At 43.2% G+C, this 15,819-nt stretch overlaps 1 protein-coding gene across 1 annotated transcript in view; it reads right to left on the bottom strand.

Annotated features, from left to right (window-relative positions):
• The window catches only part of APPL1 (adaptor protein, phosphotyrosine interacting with PH domain and leucine zipper 1), a 124,213-nt gene that overhangs the window by 97,799 nt on the left and 10,595 nt on the right, over positions 1-15,819 (bottom strand). The window contains exons 2-3 of the mRNA XM_029600926.1: positions 11,158-11,256; positions 10,267-10,326 (exon numbers count right to left, since the gene is read on the bottom strand). Of these exons, the coding sequence (XP_029456786.1) occupies positions 10,267-10,326; positions 11,158-11,256 (159 nt within the window). The remainder of the gene's footprint in view (positions 1-10,266; positions 10,327-11,157; positions 11,257-15,819) is intronic.

The raw sequence follows: 15,819 nt of genomic DNA, 5'->3' as shown, positions 1-15,819 counted from the left end.
GATGGCACAATGAATTAGCCATTATACGTGGTCAAAGTCATTTGTTGGCATCAAATGGACTTGCCTCTCCTACCTTTGGAAAACCTCGTTTATGGTAAGCAAACTTGCTTTTTTCATCGATAAGCAAACTAAATTAGCCATTACATGTGGAGAGTACCAAGCTGAGGGTTGTAGCAGAGTGATTACTGGACAAGTAACCCGGTCTCCACCATGGAGAGTAGATTACTGTGAGAACAGGTTATGCAAAACTGCTTATCTGAAATTACTGTCAGCCCTTGAAAGGTTATGTAGACAGTAATGGGACATAAAGGTGTGAACCAATGATTAAGAGGCAGTATTGCAAATGCCTTTAAGAGATACATTGCTAAGATGGGCACCAGTAGAAGTTATAGCTCGCAGCAATGCTGAATGCTAGCCAGGCAATGTACATTTGGTGACTGTGACACCAAATCTGTTAGGGCTGTAAGCAAAGAATAATTGTGAAGCCCAGAGATGCTGTCGAGTTCTCCACTTACAAGGTGGAGGCTCTTAGTATCTAAAAGGGTTCTTCCTCCTTCATGGATATGAAGTCTTGGAAAAAAGGTAGATAATATGATGGATTGATAGATATGAAAAGCCAAGACAATCTATGGTAGATGTTTCAGGTTAGTGGGAAGGTCTAACTAATCATGGGGGGGGAAAATCGCATGTAGAGCACATAGAGAACATAAGTTTGGAGCTTGCTGACGCTTATAGCTCAGGTAACTGCGATAAGAAATGACACTTTCCTTGTCAAAACTTGAGAATCCGTCTTCAGTGGCCACATTGCCTCATGAGAAAAGAAAGACAAAAGTCAGTGGCTTATTGCGACATAAGCCTTTCATAAACCTCAATATCAGTGAACAAGCAGCAATGGGTTAGCATGTACTAGAACATGATAAGTTACTAAGGCACTGTCCAACTGATGATGTGTCTAAGCCACAGCCAGAAAAAGAGGAACAATCAGCAGCAATGCTTGGACTCACCCATTGGCAGAAAAACATCTGAGGCTTGTTTCCTGATCGAGGAGAAAGGCACCGTGGGCCAATCTGAGATCGCTGGGCAGAATGGAGGAAGAATTGATCTAGTTTTCAATCCTGCACCAATACAAATAGGGCAATTGGCAGCAGACCCCCTTAATCAAATAGTACGTTAGCAGTCAATTGTCTTCAAAGATCACTCATGAAGTTGGAATACTCTGCTGAGGTGAATTGGTTACACCCCACCTAAATCTTTAACACGTTCATGCAGAGAAATCACGATTCCATGCCTTCCTGTTTGCTAACATAAAAACATAGCAAGGCTGTTTGAATTAAGATGCTTATCTCTCAAAAAAGATACATGAACAGAGCATATGTCTATCCTTAAGTTCAACAGATTGATCTGATAACGACTGTCCTCACGAGACCAGGTGCCCTGGGATCGGAGTGAACCTGTGTGAACATCGCTCCTTTCGAAGAGGCAATCGTTGCTATTGAGACTTGATGAGGAAGAGTGCAGAGCACTCCACCCAGAAGTACATAGAGATTTCACCATCAATGAAACAGAAAGCTAGACTAAGGACTGTGGTGCAGAATGGTTGGGTGAGCTGATCCCAGTGTAGAGAACAGTGGGACCATATACAATGGCTGAAATCATATGACTTGATGCAACAAGAATCGTTCTGGCTGTTGCACATTGAGAAGACAGTAGATTGTGCAGAAGCTATACCATGATGTATGTTCAGAAACACTCCCACTTGCAGCGAGTCTATCCCTACTCTAATAGATTTTGTGCTCCTAGTAGATAGAAGATTTGACTTATTGAAAATGAGCAGAAAAGCCCAAATTGAGTAACAAAAATGGACCATCTTGAGTAGAGAAAGCAATGTTCAAACTTGAACACTCACTGGGGCGGATTTTAAGAGCCCTGCTCGCCTAAATCCGCCCAAATCCGGGCGGATTTAGGCGAGCAGGGCCCTGCGCGCCGGTGAGCCTATTTTACATAGGCCTCCCGGCACGCGCAGAGCCCCGGGACTTAGAGTCCCGGGGCTTTCGGAGGGGGGCGTGTCGGGGGTGGGGCCGAGCGCCGTGCCGTTTTCGGGGCGTGTCGGCAGTGTTTTGGGGGCGGGCCTGGGGGCGTGGTTACGGCCCGGGGCGGTCCGGGGGCGTGGCCGCGCCCTCCATACCCGCCCCCAGGTCGCGTCCTGGCGCGCTAGGGGCCCGCTGGCGCGTGGGGATTTACGTCTCCCTCCGGGAGGCGTAAATCCCCCGACAAAGGTAAGGGGGGGTTTAGACAGGGCCGGGGGGGTGGGTTAGGTAGAGGAAGGGAGGGGAGGGCGTTAGAGGATTCCCTCCAAGGCCGCTCCGATTTCGGAGCGGCCTTGGAGGGAACGGGGGTAGGCTGCGCGGCTCGGCGCGCGCCGGCTATACGTAATCGATAGCCTTGCGCGCGCCGATCCAGGATTTTAGCGGATACGCGCGTATCTACTAAAATCCTGCGTACTTTTGCTTGCGCCTGATGCGCCAGCAAAAGTACACGAACGCGCCGTGTTTGAAAATCTACCCCACTATGATTAGCCGCCATCCAGGTACAGAAAAAAATGTGAATTTCTTGGCAATGCAGGCAAACAACTACCACTACAAGACATCTTGGAAAGATTTTCAGAGTTGCTGATAAGGCAACCAGGATGACTTTGCACTGGTAGTGGAAGGAATCCACCTTGACGTGAAGGTAGTGCTAATTGGTGGGATTGAAAGGCATATGAGCATGCACATCCATTCCTACCCTTGGATGTAAGGAAGAATCATGCTTAGGGAACCCATTCGGAAGTCCTCTTGAAGTAGATATTTGTTGAAGGATCTCAGACCCATAATAGGCCTCAATCTATCTGATTTTGGGGATTGAGAAAATATTGGGAATAAATATCCAGTCCAAGCTGGGACAAAGACTGTCCAATCATTCGCTATTGAAACAATGATTGCATTTCTTGGTGAAACAATGTCAATTGAGTCAAATGTGAATCAAGATACAAGCAGTATGAAGGAACAGCAATGGTATCCAGACTCCACGATTTGGAGGATCTAGACATCTCCAAGATCTGGATTTAGTCACCCTCTGGAACGGAGTTGAAATGGGATAATCCTGAGCCTCTGTGTGTGCTAAGCATTTGTGGTCATAGACCGACAGGGTTAACACTGTCAGGGTCTGATAGGATTGCTCACAAAAATCCACAAAAATGGGGGAAAATAAAGCACTACAAATCCCGCATTATCCTTTTCATTTTTATTATTTTCATTTCAATGATTTATGTGACTCAAAAAGATCAAATATTAATCTCTATTTGCCTTCTTCTTATTCACCCAAAACGTTTCACACCACAAATATTCTACACCAACATTTTTTGTGGGAAATTTGTGATGAATAAGAGGAAGGCAAATAGAGATTAATATTGTATCTATTTGAGTCACATAAATCATTGAAATGAAAATAAAAATGAAAAGGATAATGCGGGATTTGTAGTGCTAAGGGTCTGATCGGAAGCAGATGTCAATGTGGAGCTGGAAGAGGAGATAGGCAGTAGTGCTTGAAAAGCTGAAACTGACACCTGTGAAAGTATGAATATTTGTAAGCATTGAAAGTACTTTGGAATCCTCAATATGGTTGGACTGCTACATTCCATTTCTTAATGTATCAGAGACCAGGTAGGTCTAGCCACTACTTGTGGACATCAACTTGGACACCACTCGCCCTGAACCACATCATACACCAAAGTTCTGACTGAAACAGAAGTGTGTCAAAACTCAGTTGAAAAGTTCTGCAGACAGAACAGAGAAGGCAATGAATTCACTCTTCAGCCTTCAAAAGCAGTTGTGGATAAGATCTTCCTTTTGCTGGTCGTATGAAAAACCTTTCAGATTCTGAATACACTCATGAGGGAATTGATACATAGAGCTACAGGCAGTATGCTTGGAGCTTTGGAAGATACTGTCCTGACAATATTGTTTAGTCAAAGTGAACTTAAAGATGACTGACCAATACAGCAGTTCTCTGAATCCTGGGGGTAATGATCTGCATTTGAGATGAAGCGTTGTAGCCGTAGGAGTGCCAGAAACAGGTGTTTCCCACATTCTCTTCTATAAACAGTTCTGGAATGTGGTGGACTGCAAGAGTCATCAGATCCAACAGGCTTCTAAATTCTGGAGGAGCCCAAGACTTCTAAGCAGGATACTTTGATGCTAAGCATTATCCTCAGCTTTTCTATGAATTTTGAATAAGACATGTATTTTGGGGCAATGTCATATCGCTAGAATCCCCTTCTCAAAAAATTGGTTTATAAACCCAGGACCCCAAAAATGACAGCCAAATCCAAGGGGGAGGGGGCTTCTCCAGTCTGAAGGGAAAGAACCTTCATAAATTGCCTCTAAACAAATAGAATCTGCTGTCATTGAGTGAGAAAATGAAGAACCCCAAATCAAGAGTTCTGAATGTGTGTTCACTCCAATGGGCGAAACTGGGACTCCAGTGCGAGACATCACTGGCATAGTGCTGAAGAAGAGCAGCTCTATTATGTCTTCCCTCACCACAAATAAGTTAAGGAAATTTCTCACTAGAGCTGCAATCTGGTCAAGCAACAAATGGAACATCCTCTCTGAGGACAAAGATAAGCTCCTGAATTTCAACAAAAATTTTTTCTCTCTCCTTTTCTTTCTTTTTTGGAGGCAAGTGACAATATGAAGCATACTGGAGCTGGAGACTCTAACCTGAAGCTCTTGCTATCAACTCAGAAGGAATGAGGACTGTAGTAATTAGTGGATAGATAAGATAAGCTTCCCAGTGCCATAAGGTATCCCGTGCTTTGAGGATCCCTGTGCATCAAGTGCCTTGGCACATCTAGCTTCACTGATGCAGACTTCTATTTCTTCCAGGCAGCCTCAGATTCGATGCAGGGCAATTGTTTTTGACCTTGTGGCTTTGATTTGGGCCAATGGGGGAGTTCTTGAGAAGATCCTGTTCAACTCATTTCCCAGCAAGGCAGACAAGCTGCCTTGCAGGAGGAGGATTTACCGCAGCTTCTGAGAGACTTATGAGGTTCCTCTAAGCCCTAGAGTGTTGGGAATGTGGGATAGCCAACCACAGGTACATCCAAAGTAAAGGAAGAATAACAGCCAGTGAGAGGCATCACCTTACAATGCATGCAAGTCAGGAACCGCTCGCTGTGGGTTTCTTCTTGCTGGTCATTTTCAGGAGGCAACACAGTTTGTTTGTTTTTTTGCTCTGAAAAGTGACATTTGGATGCTGCAGCACAGCAAGGAAACTAAAAATAAGAAAACTGAAGAAAATAATGAACAACAAAAATTGTAAAGGATTTTGAAACAAAAGTATCTGAAGAGACTGAACGCATCCATGCTGTGCTCAGACAAAAAATGGCTGAGGAGGCTCCTAAGGTAATGCCCATGCGAGAACGTCTGCAAATGCTCAGTAGAGTTCAAAGCTCTCCAAGCTAGGAGAGAAGAGTGCATTCGGTGCCACCAGATGTCACACATATGTAATTTTAATTCAGCCTGCTTATCAACGGAAAAAGAGGCAATTACAGCCAAAAGGGCATCTTTCAGTAAATGGAAAGCAGACCCAAGGATGAAATTTGGTCTTACCTATTAATTTCCTTAAGTTCTATTACACCAGTTCCGGTTTCTTTATACAACATCATTGAACGCCCTCTTTACCCTGTCACCTGCCTCTGCTTTATGCTTAAGACATTGATACATGATTTGAATATAGTTTTCTATATATTCTCCCGTCGTAAGCCTCTGTATTAGTTTTTATGATATCTTTCTTATGCCTCTATTCCTTCTTTTATGTATATTACGTTCGCATCTCCCAGTTTGCTGCTCCCTGTTTTTTGTAACTGATTTCTCTAAGTTTTTCTCCCTTGTTTTGATGTAAACCAGCATATCGTCTCTGAGGAATGCCGGTAAAGAAAAGCCTAAAATAAATAAATAAATAAATAAATAAAATGTATGTGTGCTTCTAATTTTAAGTGGTTAACATGGAAAGGTTATTCACACATTTTACCACTCACCCAGTCAATTTTTGGCTGTAATGAAAATATAACCAGGAAACAGCCCTACACATGAAGAATTCAGATTTAAAATCCGGATTTATGCACGTAAATGGAGGCCCTACCACAGAACGTCTGACCCCGCCCCAAATCCACCCTTTTTTTTTTTGCGCATTCTGTTGCTCATGCACACTTATATAGGCACATAAATTGTAGGTTTTAAAATAAGAGTTGCGCCCGCTTGACCCATAAACTCGTGCCTGGAGACATGAACTAGTCAGACTCCAGCCTTTGTTAAAACCCAACCTTTATTCACAGCTTCAATCATATACACAACAGTGGACTGCCTTTACCTTCATATACCAACAGTGGACCTGCCTTTATCTTTACTCTCTCTACTCACAGTATGTAATGCTTTGTATCAGCTCAGTGTTTGGGCAGTATTACGTTACAGGAGCTGCCTTTTTCCTGGAGACCTGGGCCTGGTCTGGTCATCCCCACCTGGATCCCAGATCTTATGGGACAGTCTCTGGTTATGCTCTCAGTCCCAATTGCCCTGAAGTTCCCGCCCATAGAGCAAACTCTCCTTAAGTCATTTAAGGTGGACCAGGCATCTAGCCTGGTCCTGCACAGGTAAATAGGGAAACAATAGGGGGAGCGCTGAAGAGGTTGCATATGCGCCCACGCCCATGGTAGCACTTCCAGGGTCACCGCCAATAAGCCAAAGACCTGCAGATAAGCTCATACAGTCGGGCAGAGTTGACACCAGACTGCCTTGGGTTAGCAACCTCTGAATCTGAGCCTCGGCAGAAACACCAAACTCCAAAGTGTTCCAGGAACTGAGTAGGCCAAAGGCTGCTCTCGGCTAGGTTCACCACCCAGCCAAGCTCTCGCAATAGGAAATTCACCTTGCGAGTCACCAGGCAGCTCTTCCAGCGACTTGGCGCAAATCAGCCTATCGACCAAATACGGGTATACTAGTACTCCATCCTTTTTCACCACTGCCGCAACTACCACCATTACCTTGGAAAAGGTTCTGGGAGTGGTGACCAGAACAAAAGGCAGTGCCCCAAAAAAAAGTGGCATCCCAAAACTGCGAACCACAAGAAGTGTTGATGTTCCAATTGGATGGGAATGAGAAGATGTGCCTTGGACAGATCAAGAGAGGCCAGAAATTCCCCCAACTATACTGCTACGATCACACATGACGACTGACACCCTTGAGGTCCAGGATGAGACATCACCCCATATTTTCTAGAAATGTGGGAACTGGGACCACTGCCCTCAGCCTGAGGAGCCTTGCCAATATACCCTCCACCACCTGCTTCTTCTGAGGGGAGTGACAGGGAAATGCCAAGAACATGTCCTGAGGAATACTGCGAAACACCAGGCCCCACTGATCCAATGTGATCTCGACCCACCTCAGATAAAAGAGAGATAGAGAGGGGACCCCCTATCTCCTATCCCGGGGGTGGGTCAGCAAAGCTTTCTTGGGAGGACCAGGAGGGTCCACCACCCGAGCCTGCACCTCATCTGGGCTGTCAAGAACAAGAACTGAGACCTACCGAAGGGGGGGGGGGGGGAAGAGTCCTCTGAAAGGTTGCTCCGTTATAGGGTTGAAGGCACCTGGAACCAAAAGCATGAACTCTCATGACAAGGGAGCGCTGTTCCAATCTTTGATCTTCCAACAAATGAGGAACTTTAGAGTCTCCCCACTTACTGGCCATCTTCTCCAACTCGCCACCAAAGAAGAGCGAGCCATTAAAAAGCAACTGGGTGAGCTTAACCTTGGAGGTCGCATTGGCTAACCAATTTCTCAACCACAACTGATGCCTGGCCGCCACAATTGAAGCCACCCACTGACTGAAGTGCAAACCAAATCACAACTCACATCAGCCAAAAAGGTAGCAGCAAGTTCCATAACTGATTTGAAATGTACCCCAGAGTCATCAACCGCCTGGGAGAGAAGCAAACAAGAGTGATCTGCAAGGCCAGTGCCACAGCTTCAAATGCCTGCTTAAGGATAGCTTCAAGCTCTCTATCAAGAGCATCCTTCAAGGCCGCTCCTCCTTCGGTGAGAACAGCGGTCCACTTGGAGACTGCACACTCAAGTGCATCAACCTTCAGAAACAAAAGCACTCTCTTAACACTGGATCTAGAAGGTAAGGCATTCCAAATCAGACTTCCTTTGAAATTAGTCTCTGGGGTTCCCCAATCAAGATCAATCAATTCTTGAATGGCTTCCATCAAGGGAAAAACACAAGAGACTGTGTGCAAAGAAACCAAAATAGGATTTCTGTTCACTCAGAAGCAGAATCCACCCCAGGAACACCAAGCATAGTCATGGTCTGATAGTTCATCTTCAGGAAAGAGCTGCAACATGGTTCCAAACTGGGGGGAATTTCTCCATGCTCAAAAGAGGCAGGAAAAGAATCATACGTGCAAGTCTAGATCTCTAGCCAAAAGAGCCACTGTTGGTAGAAGATGACTCAGGCATGTAACAGAAGACAAGTTTCCAACTGAGCCTCTGCCCTAGAAGCCTGGGACAGAGCCAAGGACTGCGCGTGATGAAAGGATACCTGGGATGTACTCATTGAACTACCTTCCCCTATGAGTAACCAGTTAGGGAAGATCCAAAATCAGGTGCCCCACCTAAGACATCCTTATCCAGACCCATCTACTGAGAAGAACCAGGCATAGTGAACTCACTATACGCTCAAAAACTGGGTGCACAACTGGATGCACAGCAGCACACACACGCCAAACCAACAAGCCTGAAGAGGGCAACCTAATAAAGCATGCAAAAAGCTATTACAGCCTACCACACAGCATGTAGCAAAAGCCCCGGAGTGGGGCCTAGCCTAGAAAGATTGCTCAACACACAAGGCTGCCCATGTCCCTCAACCTCCCACGGAGTGGGACGAAAATTGGAACGGCGCACCAAGCCGGAGACTGAAGGGAGGAGGAGACCCTATAAGTAAAACCTCCCGCTAAGTCTCTGTATCTATTTTTTTTTTAAACTTACCGAAGCTCAGAGACGCTCTCCGGCTACAAGAGGAGAGGGCATGTACCGCCACCGCCGCGCTAGACTTCCTACACCCGCTGCCTTTCAGCTGCACAAGAAGCTAAGCCCATGACGGAAACCAGTTACTGGGCTAAGGCACACCTCTGAGGGACCTCTGAAATCACCTCAGGAAACCTCAACTAGGGGAGGGACCATTTGGTGTCACCACAGGAGAGTGGGGCAGTAAATTTCTTCCTAAATTCTCCTTTTTAAAATTGAAGCAATCCTCTATGGGGAAATGCACTTCCACCATCTGTAGTACTGTGACTTCAGCTTGCTCTGTCTCCATCTGCTGGTGGGGGTGCATAACCCATTTGTTCTGGATTCATCTGACTGGACACTAAGAAACAGGTAATTTCATTCTTTGACTTCATAAGAAGTGCCATGCTGGGTCAGATCAAGGTCCACTGAGCCCAGCACTCTGTCTCAGACATTTGCCAATCCGGGTTATAAGTACAAACAGATCTCCAATAGTTGATAGGTTTCTTGTATCTCACTTCCAGGGATAAGTGCTGGCTTTCCAAAGTCTACCTGGCTAATAACTGTTTATGGACTTTTCTTTCAGGAACTTGTCCATCCCTGTTTTGAACCCCACTATGTCAGTTGCCTTGGCCACAAACTCTTGCAACAGATGCCATAGTCTAATTGTGCACTGAGTGAAAAATATTTCCTATGATTTGTTTTACCTTTGCTAGCTGCTTATTTCATGGAGTAACCCCTAGTCCTAGTATTATTTGAAAGGGTAAATAACTGTTCTCTATTGTTGAAATTTTTGTTGTAGTTCAAGAAAGGAGTTTAAAAGCAGGACTTCCCAGATCTTCAATGTATGCAAATTTATCTCATGCATATTCATTGTAGATATTCTGAAAACCCGACCTGTTGCTGGGTCACAGATTTGGGAAACCTTGCTGTAAAGAAAGATGTCCAGTCACACCCAAATCCTGGTCATAGCATCTTTAAAAAAACAAAAAACACCCTTCCCACCCCAAATTTCTTGGTCCAAGATGTCAGGAAGGAAAACTTTCTAATATAAATAGGAGCTATTCTGCCTAATCTTGAAAACTGAAGACAGCAGCTTAGTCCCTTTACAAGCTACAAGTATGTAACTTGTTTTCCTCTTTATAGTATGAAGTCTCTACTTTACCTGTTTCTCATATTCCTTTAGAAGTTTAGAAGTCAGGTGAGTTGCAGCACTCAATTCATTCTAAGAAGAAAAGAAAGAAAAATGAACTATTTAATAATTTGGTGATCAACAAATACAATTCAGGAAGAATTGTACAAAAGGGGATACCCAGAGATTATATTTCCTAATTCTAAAGAGCAAAAAAAAAAAAAAACAAATGTAACAGATGCTACACATAATTCTATGCATGCCCACAAAAATAGGCACGTACATCTGAAAACACAGACACAAACATATGGCTTTCTCTCTAAAGCAGAGCTCAGATTAGTCAAAACGAATCTGCAAATATACTTTTCCTACAACATTACAGATAAGATGTACAATTTATGTCCAGTAAAGAATTACTGAACATAAATTTTACAAAGTGTGAATGAATACTTTATGGAAACCACGCTTTCTTTTTAATATAGTTCCTGCCCAGGCCTGTTATTTATTTTATAAAATTTGTTACTCGCTTTCCAGGTTTTACAGTAAAATCTTTCAAAGCGATGTACACATTATCAACTAAAAAAAATAAAATCAAACAAAAACATATATAAACACAATATACAAATTATTCAGTAGAGCCATCATTATTTGTCCCTTCCTGAAGATTTCTGTACCTTCATCATCATTCATGCCTTTACCCTTAGAGCCAGAGTCACATCAGAACAAGTCAAATCAAACAGTTCCCAGGGGTTAATTCGGAAGCTCAGATATTATCAGCCAAATGTTTGACTTTATGCAGTTGCAGCGTAAGGTAGTCTCCTCTCTAACTGTTATATAAAACATTATGAAATTAAGTACAAAAGATGAAATATGATTGACTTGCAAGTTGTGCATATGAAAAACACCCTTCTGACCACACCATACCTGTGCATCATAGATGCGCTGCATGGCCCGATACAACTGGCTGATGTAACTGGAAATAGCTGCAGCATCTTCTTCAAATACACCCAGCAATGACCTGGTCTGTTAAAAATTAAAACAATACATTTGTGTGATGCCTTAAAAAGGCATTTTAATCTAGCAAATCAGAAAAGTAAAGAGATGAAAGGGAAATAAATGCGTATAGAAAGATACATGCTCAAAGGAAAAGGGAGAAAATGTGTTTTAAATTACAAGTTTTTTTCCTCTGTATTTCACTGTTTTGCCTTTGCCAACCCTGCTTTTCCTCTCCTGGCGGTGCCTAAAAGGGAACAACATAGCTCTACCCCCAGCCCTTGCAGTGGAAGAAATACTGAGCAGCTCCCAGGTGCACCACCCAGAGGCAGGTCCTGAATCAGAGAGGCCTTTATTCTATAAAATTCAGCTTTTCCTTTTTTGATACGCTCCCTCAGTGTAGAATGAAAACATATAGTGCTCCATTTTCGCCCTGCTTCTACCAGCCAGAAATATGAAAAAAAGACTTCAGGTGAAGCCAAGCCTCAAATCCAGGGTCACAATGACACAATGTATTATATTCTCTTAGAGTGATGGGCCCAGAACTTTACAGTGGCAGTAAGTCACAAACCAATCTTCTGTAACAAAGCTCAGCTGTTCATATTTTTATGTGATAGACTGCCACCAATGATATTTGTGCTTACTAAATAAATCATGACATCCTCCACTAAAGCCTCCAAGCCCACTTGTAGAATTCTTCTGAAACATTATTAGGTCAGATTCTGGGTACGGGCTCATGATTCTTAGGCTATCCAGGACTGAGGATGCTGCAGAGTTGGTGCATTCAACTCTTGGGAATAGGAGGGAAGGTAGCTCAGAGAGCACCCTTATACTGAGCTCTGGAAGGAGCTGTGCTCCCTGTGCCAGAGGTTTGCTGTTGTGACAGTTCTGGTACAGGAAACTCCTCACTCTTTCTATTTGTTGCATGAGAAAACTTATCTCCCTTACTTATAAATCTACCTCTCAGTGACTGCAATCCATTATGAAGTGGCTGCCTAGTCATGACAAATGGAGGAGAAATCCATAATCATTGGAGCTATAAATCACAATGAATATTTTACAATTAAGAAAAACCTTTGGAGATTTAATTAGGAACAAATAGGATTGTTTTTTTTTAATAAGGTTTATAATGGAGGCAAATTAGGGATTTGTGACTGATAACTTTTTTTTAGAACAGCTGGGGGGGGGGGGGAAGTTGTGTAGTGAAGGGATTTTTAATATGTTATACTTATGAACCTTTTCTATCTAGTGAGAGTAGGGAGGGGATAAAGGTGGCACTGAGGGAACTTTAGTGATTTTGTTTACATTGAGGTATAGATGAAATCTGAATGAGGGTCTGGGGATTCTTATTATTTTGACGTATTGTATCAATTTATTTTTGTAGTAATACTTATGCTGATGTAATTTATTGTATTATGTATTTAATAATTTGTATTATGCATTTATTTTATATGTACATTGTGATTTTTAATATGATAGTGTTATGTAGTTAGGCTTTACTGTTATATTAATGTTATGATTTCTCCATTTATTGTAATATAAAAAGAGCGTACTAAGTTACTAGCAGAATAGCATGATTTCTATACCAACATTACATTACATTACATGCAGTAACGTTCTTAAACTGCTCTGCTGAAATTAATTCAATTCACTCAGATACTGAGTCAATCAGAAAACAAACCTATGACAGCTTCGTGTTAAAATCTGGTTCTGTCGGGGAAGCGTAAGGAGAGTGAGACCTACCAGCAGTTTGCTGAGTGGCCTGGTCCCCTGGCTGGAGGAATCCCTGGTGATGTCCATTCTGGTCTCTTCTCCATATAAACATAACAAGCTGCGGCTGAATTGGGGAGCATGAGAAGAGGGAGACCTATGAGCAATTTGCTGAATGGCCCCGTACCCTGGTTAGAGGAATCCCCTGGTGATGTCAATTCCGGGCCACCAGCATGTCAAAACCACATGTCAAAAGGGGGCTGCTCTCTCTCTCTCTCGCTTAAATGTTCTTAAACTTCAAGGTTCACAATGGTAAGAAGAGGAAAGGCATGCCCCCCAAGCCCTGCCGTCTACTTTAACCCAGCTGACACGTCAAGTCTTTTTTTTTCTTCAGAATCAAGGTAATTTCGGGCTGAGTGAACTTGGTACTCTTAATTCCGGACAGAGTATGTCACCTGTGACTCTGAACCCTTAAGATCCTTCTTTACTGCAGACAGAATCATTGATTTTAGTTTGGGATGGGGCTGACAGTGTGGTGGTTAGAGTTTCAACCCCTTCACTGGCCCGGGGTGAGGAGCTACTTGATGATGGGGAATTGTTGCCTTTATCCACCAGTGAGATTACAGTAATGGATCAGTCATTGTTAATCAAACCAGCAGTGATCACATTAGAGGTTTTATGGACAGCGATAATATTTTAATAAGTTTATGTCTCTACCCAAACTGATGTCATGCTGAATTCCTTAGATGGTCTGTGAATAAGCATACAAATCTGATTAAAAAACAGGGTGATAATTTGGTGGAATTGGGGATAAGTATTCTAATCTTTATGACAGTAATGAAGCCTTAATTAGGAGATTCAGTTTTTTTAATGGAAGATATTAACAACTATAATAGGAGATTAAATTTAAGGATTCTGAACTTTACCCGATCTCCACTAGTTTCTCCTTTAGAAAAATTTAAGAAATTCTATTCTGCATATTTGAAGGTTTCAAAGGAGATTTCCACAGCTTCTAAAATATTTTACCTGCCTGTTATTATTAGAGATGTTTCCTCTGTGGGTAATGTGGGAAGGATCAATCTTGTTCCTGAAAATTTAGATCTTACAAATTTTTTGGAATATTCTCAAACTGAGATCAAGGAAAAAGCTATGCTTGTGGTTACATATGTACAAGAATCTGACAAAGTGGACTTTGAAATTGTTTTTTTGGTCAGAAAGTTGCAGTTTTCCAGATGTTGCAAAGCAACTCAAGCTAGATGAAAATGGTTTATTCTTGAAAAGCCAGGCGTTCTTCTAGATCCTGGAGATACGTTTCTTTTAAGGTTTCTGTGCATATGTATGATAAAACTGCAAGGGAATAAATGTTTTTTTTTCTGATCCTGAACATTTGGAGAAGTTTTTTCTGTTGTTAACATTGAAAGACTGGTTAGTTAGTATGAATCCTTGTATATTATGTATTCAAATGTTGTTTTCTTTCTGTAACTCCCCCTTTATGTGGGCTAAAGATTAGCAATTGTATACGTTTCTTTAGTTCTTTTTTACATGATCTACATTTTCTTTTGCATTTGTCTCGTTTGATATTATTTTAAAAAATTAATGAAATAAAATGTATTTAAAAAATTATCTGGCTCTGTCAGCTGATGTATCACACCCTTGGCATCTCATCAAACACCTGGCCAAGCCTCTGCCACAAGGCACACAGCTTTCCGCAGCTATTAAGTCTCATTCTGGGCATAAAGAAATCTTACTTGGATTTCTAGCACATCCCATTGTAAGTTTTACAGTTTGCTAGACTCTGATCCCAGACTATAATTTTTTTTTCCTGAAATAATTACACAGGGCTGGCCACACTGCTCAGCTGACTCACACCTCTACTGGGGGAGGAGGAGATGTACTATGCATGACAGCAGGAGAGGAGTGAAGGCCACAGCAGCAAGGTGTAATGGCATGGTGGTGGCGACAGCAGCAGCAGCTACTTGGGGGCAGGAACAATGGAAGTGGCTTGAGAGCCCTTGTGAAAGTACTGAGCTGTATTTAGGAAAGAATTTTCAAGGGTCGATATAGGATCATGATGAAAAGGTGTATACCTTGCTGTGATGCAGTGCAGCACTGCCAGGGGCAGGAACAGACAAGACAACATAGGATGGCAGGTAATACCAGAGCCAGACAGCAGAGGGCGCAGTTGAGGACAAGAAAAATTACAAATCCCAGGTTCTTAGAGCCACCACCTGACCCATGGGGAGAGCCTGAAGGCGAACACCTGGCAGACTCAGAGTATAACGAGTCAGACACAGGTGAACCGATGGAGTTAGAGGAAGAGGGCGTGCCTACATGGTGGCAATGGCCAGAAAAAGCAGGCTCTGGGAAGCAGGAGGAGGAGATGGAGGTAGGTTCTGGGGGAGAGGAATCCTCCAGCTCTCATATGGATACAGAGTAGCCAGAAAGGGGAGAGGTATAAAACTTACACCTTAAAGGAAGTTGGGGAGAAGGGCTCGGGAGAGCCTGGTGTGTCTGGTATTTAAATATAGGATGTGTGGGACTTGAAAAGTAACTCTGCGCAAGTACCGGTTGTAAGGGAGCCGGAGTGCTTGGGGGCAGGGTCATTTATCTAGGTTTTGAGGCACCAAGAACTGGTGGAGGCGGGGGATGTGAAGAAGTAAATGTATTAGATCCATCTATTGCCTTATAAAATACTTTGAAGAAACGGTCTCTGTGTTATCTTTGGGGATTGGGGGCTGTTTCACCCCCAACTCCGTACAAGGAGAACCCGGAAGCCCAGCAAAGCCAGGGCCTGCTGAGACCCGAACCCAGGGAGTTACGAGCAGCTGACGGACTCCAGGAATATCAGGGACTCACGAAAGGCCTGAGCGAGAGGCAGAGGAC

This window comes from Rhinatrema bivittatum, chromosome 4, assembly GCF_901001135.1.
Source record: "Rhinatrema bivittatum chromosome 4, aRhiBiv1.1, whole genome shotgun sequence".
Lineage (NCBI taxonomy): Eukaryota > Metazoa > Chordata > Amphibia > Gymnophiona > Rhinatrematidae > Rhinatrema > Rhinatrema bivittatum.
The sequence above is the reverse complement of the archived record's forward strand: the minus strand, read 5'-3'. Positions and strand labels throughout refer to the sequence as shown.